The sequence below is a fragment of the Saccopteryx bilineata genome, chromosome 11 (genome assembly GCF_036850765.1).
Source record: "Saccopteryx bilineata isolate mSacBil1 chromosome 11, mSacBil1_pri_phased_curated, whole genome shotgun sequence".
Classification (NCBI taxonomy): Eukaryota; Metazoa; Chordata; class Mammalia; order Chiroptera; family Emballonuridae; genus Saccopteryx; species Saccopteryx bilineata.
In genome coordinates this window covers 70,247,997-70,253,370 of record NC_089500.1, presented here as the reverse complement: position 1 = coordinate 70,253,370, position 5,374 = coordinate 70,247,997, and the positions used below count along the sequence as shown (strand labels likewise).

General features: G+C 60.2%; 1 protein-coding gene across 5 annotated transcripts; it reads right to left on the bottom strand.

Moving 5' to 3' along the window:
* Window positions 1-299: 299 nt before the first annotated feature.
* On the bottom strand, window positions 300-4,831 carry KCNA2 (potassium voltage-gated channel subfamily A member 2). 5 transcript variants are annotated; one of them, XM_066246316.1, is made up of 3 exons: window positions 4,749-4,831; window positions 2,665-3,003; window positions 300-2,261 (listed from the first exon to the last, which is right to left on the bottom strand). In XM_066246316.1, exon 3 carries the CDS (start codon window positions 2,121-2,123, stop codon window positions 624-626), a length of 1,500 nt encoding a protein of 499 aa, XP_066102413.1. In that variant the 5' UTR covers window positions 2,124-2,261; window positions 2,665-3,003; window positions 4,749-4,831; the 3' UTR covers window positions 300-623. The 5 variants fall into 5 exon arrangements, with proteins under 5 accessions (XP_066102413.1, XP_066102411.1, XP_066102415.1 ...); XM_066246314.1 differs by lacking the exon at window positions 4,749-4,831 and adding an exon at window positions 4,399-4,525; XM_066246318.1 differs by lacking the exon at window positions 4,749-4,831 and adding an exon at window positions 4,399-4,525 and having other exon boundaries at window positions 300-2,257.
* Between the last annotated feature and the right edge of the window lie 543 nt (window positions 4,832-5,374).

Below are 5,374 nucleotides of genomic sequence, written 5' to 3'. Positions count from 1 at the left end.
CCCTCTCATCGACACTGCAGAGGGAAAAAAAAAATCAAATGCAGCATTTTCTGTTATGAAACACAAGCCTCCAGAGACATCTACTTGGCAGCTGTGATTCGCAGACCCCAGCCTGTGACAAAAAAGGGAATCCCAACACACAGGACCGTGTGCTCTTGTCAACGCAAAACGGGAATGACCTCTGAATAATTACCAGCACTTTAAAGCTAAGCCACCATGGTTCTCCTCCGGGAGGGTGGGTTCAGATGGGCGGGGGGGGGGGGGGGGGGGGGGGGGGGGGGGGGGGCGTGTCCCGAATACCATGTGCATTCAATCAGGAAGGAAAGGTGGATCTCATGTGGTGGGGTATGTTTGTGCTATGAGGTGGCCTCAAAATTTTGGCTCCATAGGTGACTCCCATCTCTGGAAACCCCTAAGCCAGTGGTGAAGATTCACGTGGAAGCCATGGATAGCTATTCTGTGTTCTAAATCAAAAATCAAAGGATCAAAAGTCACTTTGCACGACTATTGCTTTCCATGCAGAACCAGATACACACGGTGGAACAGACTGACTACAATGCAGGCTATTATGCAATATCTGCATTTAGTTCTGTTGAGTTGTGAGTATGTTAATAAGGTTGCTATCAGACATCGGTTAACATTTTGGTAATATTCACATAGTTTGTATTAGCCAAAGTGCAGTTGGCTGTTTTCAAGTTTTCCTCTCTAAAGTCCTCGTTACTGTTGTTTACCCCCTCCTGGATCTCCATGTAATCAGACTTACTAATGGTAGAGGCACTTCTACTTTTCTTTAGGTCAGGGGAGGATGGGATCTTTGGACAGCTCGTCACTTGCAAGTACTGCGCCTGCTCCTCTCCCTCTGTCTCCCGATGGTAGAAGTAGTTGAAATTGGACACTATGACGGGGACCGGTAAGGCAATGGTTAACACACCTGCAATTGCACACAGGGAACCCACAATCTTTCCCCCAATGGTAGTCGGGACCATGTCTCCATAGCCTACAGTTGTCATGGAGACGACTGCCCACCAGAAGGCATCTGGGATGCTGGGGAACTGGGAGTCTCGCTCATCGGCCTCGGCGAAATAGACAGCACTAGAGAAAAGGATGACCCCGATGAAGAGGAAGAATATCAGGAGGCCCAGCTCTCTCATGCTGGCTTTGAGGGTCTGACCTAGGATCTGGAGACCTTTGGAGTGTCTGGACAGCTTGAAAATCCTAAAGACTCTTACCAGCCGGATGACACGGAGGATGGCCAGCGACATGGCCTGCTGGCCTTGCTGGGCATCTTCTGGCTTCTCAGCCAGCTCCGTCCCCAGGGTGATGAAGTAGGGGATGATGGCCACAATGTCGATGATGTTCATGATGTTGGTGAAGAAGCCGGCCTTGCTGGGACAGGCAAAGAACCTGACCAGGAACTCGAAGGAGAACCAGATAATGCAGAGGGTCTCCACGATGAAGAAAGGGTCAGTGAAGGACGTCGACTGCTGGTAGCCGATGGTGCTGTTGGAATAGGTGTGGAAGGTCACCCCACCGCCGTGCATGTCTTCGTTCTCGTCCCGGAATATGGGCAGTGTTTCCAGGCAGAAGCTGACGATGGAGATCAAGATCACCATGACGGATACGATAGCTATAATCCTGGCGGGCCCTGAGCTCTCTGGGTACTCGAAGAGAAGCCACACCTGTCTCTGGAACTCATTTTCAGGCAGCGGCCGCTCTTCCTCTTTGATGTAGCCTTCGTCTTCCCGAAACATCTCCATCGCTTCTTCCCCCAGCTCGTAAAACCGAATTTCTTCTGAGAAGATATCTAAGGGCACATTCACGGGTCGCCTCAGCCGGCCCCCAGACTGATAATAGTAGAGGATGGCATCGAAGCTAGGGCGGTTCCGATCGAAAAAGTACTCATTTCGGAGGGGGTCGAAGTACCTCATCCGCTTCTTTGGGTCCCCTAAGAGGGTCTCTGGGAATTGGGCTAAGGTCTTCAGCTGGGTCTCGAACCGCAGCCCTGAGATGTTGATCACCACCCTCTCGCAGCACTCGTGGTCAGCCTCTGGGTCGTAGGTGTCCTGGGGGTGCCCAGGGAGGGCAGCAGCGTCATCCGCTGGGTCTCCGGTGGCCACTGTCATAGTTGGGACTGAGAGAAGCGCCTCACGCTACGCCTTCCAGCTGCCAGGCGGCAGGGAGCTCAGGGTGCTGGGGCCGGCCCTGGGAGACACTGGAGCATGGGCCTGGGCTGCCGTGGGTGAGCCAGAGACACAGCCTGGCTGAAAGACACAGAGGCAGTTAGGGACATGAGACCACTCACCGCCGGCAGCCCGGCGGGGTTGTCAGGTTGTGTCACCCATCTCTCAGACAGGAGTTCCGGTGACCACTGCCACCAGAGAGCACAGTTTAGTTTCACCTCGTAACCTGGAGGAGCAGGTGGCAATCTCCAGAAAGCTCTGGACTGTTCTGCCCTGGAGCAAGGTGGCAGTAGAGACCCCCTGTGCCCCCACGCAGGAGCATGGCCCCATACTACAGGCGGGAAGAGAGCCCTCCCGCAGGCACTGAACTATGCCCTGCACCCGGGAGGTACCTGCGGCGGCAGACCTTGGACCTGGGTCTCCCTCGCTATCCTCATTGCAATGACTCTACGCATGGCTGTTATTAAATAATAGGATGATTTACCTGGCAAGGCAGGGGTCTGAACTGTTTTCCTTGCAGAGCTGATCAGATGGCGAGGGAATCCTAGCCACACACACAGGCAGCCCAACTCCCCATCACGTCTTCACACTTGAGCTAGAAATAATGGTGAGTCATCCTGGGCAGGAGGGCGGGCTCCAGGTCCTGGAGGTGAGCTCCAGGTCTGGGCTGGCCTGGAGGGGCGGTGGCGGTGCCTGGCTGGGGGCACGCAGGGTGCGAGGACGGTTGCACTTGGGTCAGGAGGCTTTGGAAGGATGGAGGGGAGATGCAAAGGTCAGCAAAAGCCGGAGTCCTCCTGGCTGTCCTCAGGAGGTGTGACGTTGCCTGGAAAAAACAGCAGCCAGGTGGAACCAGGGGTCTCGGGCAGCTGGTGCCAAGCTCTAGGAGGGCTCTGGCAGCTTCCCTTCCATGTGCCTTCCATTCTGGTGTCACACCTGAGATGAGCCCTCAGCTTCCCGGCCTGGACTGGGCATGCTTCCATCATCTGGAGGCCCCGAGAAACAAGCTTTCGGGCTTGGCTGGGCCTGTCTCCTCCCGGGGCCTCCCGGGCTGAGCCAGACTCCCTGTCAGTCCTCAGCAGCATCAAGAGAAACTCTGGGCAAAGCCCCCCACCCCCAGGTCGGGACACAACATCTGGAAAGGGGAGAGTTTCCTACACTGCAGCCTACTGCAAGCTCTGATCCCCCAGGGTCCTGGAGGAAGGAGAGGCCCCACAAACCCCTGACACTCCTTCAGAGCCCGTCTGGGGAGACTCCTCACGCAGAAAGGCTGGCTCTACCAAGCTGGCTGGCTTGGGCCCAGGACTCACTGGCTCTCGGGTATTCTTAGGCTGCAGACCTCCCTACAAGCGCTTGGCATTTGAACTGGGCAGGCGCTGGACCACCAATTTCTCCCCAAGAGGAAAACCTCTCCCATCTCCTGGGCAGGGAGAGCAGAACAGACGCTCAGCCAGCCTGGCTGCCGGGCGACTTGGCAGCGGCGAGAAGGGAGTTTGGAGGAAGCCGGCTTCCGAGCTGGCCCCAGGCCGACCCCACTGCGCCCGCCCCATCCCACCGACCCCGGGGCAGGGATCCTCTCCCCAGAGCCCCGGGCTCCAGCCGAGAGTCTGCCGCGCGCGCTCCGCGCTCGGCTCCGCGAGGGCGGCCCAGACGCACCAGCTGGCCGCGGCAGCCAGCGCCACCTTAACCCCCTCCTGCCCGGTCCGGGGGTTCTTGTAGCGGGCCGAGCACAGCCCGGCTCTTTTGCCCTTGGGGTCCAGCCGAGGGACCACCGAGGCTTCACCCCCACCCCAAAACACTGGTGCCCGAACTCTGGGGGGCGAGGAGCAGGCGGCCGCCCCAGATCTCAGCCTTCTGAGCGCGGGGGCTTCGCAGCAGCCCGCGGCCCCGGGGAAGCGGAAAAACCCTTCTCGGCCGCAAAGCAGTGCTGATTCCGAGCCGGAGAGGAGCCTGCAGCCCGGCGGTCCCAAGCAATTCGAGTCCCACCAGCCGGCGCTATTTACCAGACCCCGCTGTGCTGTAGCTGCACTTCCCATCACCCGCCAGCTCCCTGCTGCGCCCTCCGCCCGGTGCCAGCGCAGCCCGGAGGGTCCCAGAGCCCACTCGGTGCCCTCACCTCCCGCAGGGCGCAGCCCCCGCCCCGTGCCCAGCAGATCCTCCGGCCTCAGCAACCGGGGCCGGGGAGCAGCACGCGCAGCCCACGGCCCCGACACTGATTTACCCTTAAGGATGGGCACCCGGAGCCTCCATGCTGCTGGCGGTAGCAAGCGCCGGCGGAACCGCGGTGGCGGGCGGCTGCGGCCGCGGCAGCGGGGTGCGGGCGGCCAGCCGGGAGCCGGCTCTGCAGTCCCGCGGGCGGCGCGTATGGAGCGCCCGGCCGCCGCCCGCAGCCGCACCGCGCCGCACCGCGCCACGCAGCGCCGCACCTGGCCCGGCTGCGAACTCGAATTAAAGGGGCCGGCGGGGCGCGCGCCCGCCGCCACCACCACGCTGGCCGCCTGGCTGAGTCCCCCGGCTTTGGCCCCCCACCCCACCAGGAAAACACCTTCTCCTTTGGCAGAGGCAGCTCACCTTGTGGAGAGCTCAGCTGGGTGCTGCCGGGCCCGGGGAACGGGGGAGAAGTTGAGGAGCGGTCAGGAGGGGCTCCTGCCAACATGATGAAGTAGGTTAGGAGGAGACAATGGAGAGCTGCTCTCCCTGGCCCAGGGAGGGATCCAGTCCCGCGGGACAGGGGTTGCGATCATTACGAAGCTGCCAGACTGAATCTGAAGACCCCCCCCCTCTCAGCCCCTTCCTCCAACTGTGCTTCTCCACCTCCCCTTACCCAGCCACAGCGGTGGCTTCACAGGAACGCAGCAGGTGCGGGCCGCAGTGTGGCAGAAACTTGCTGCTGCGCTGGCCCGCACCGGATGGAGCCGCAGGGACCAGCAGAATTGCAGAGCCGGCCTCTAGACGCCTTCCCCCAGGGCCCCACCAGGGAGGGCCAGGTTACCTGCAGCGGCCCTAGGGAAGGGCCAGCTACTCTCCGACCAGGCAGACCCCTTACAGATCTTACAAAACCCGCTGAAACTCGGGGGGTCTGAGATGGGGAGTGCAGCTCACAGCACATTGGGGTAGCCACAGAGGATGCCCTTTGCTCTTGGAAAAATGTGTATGGGAAGCACAGCCTGCCCTTTGCCCAGATGGGGGAACAGGGA

What these genes read in the sequence shown, in the direction of transcription:
- KCNA2 (XM_066246316.1), bottom strand. Translation starts at nt 2,123, where the DNA reads ATGACAGTGGCCACCGGAGACCCAGCGGATGACGCTGCTGCCCTCCCT.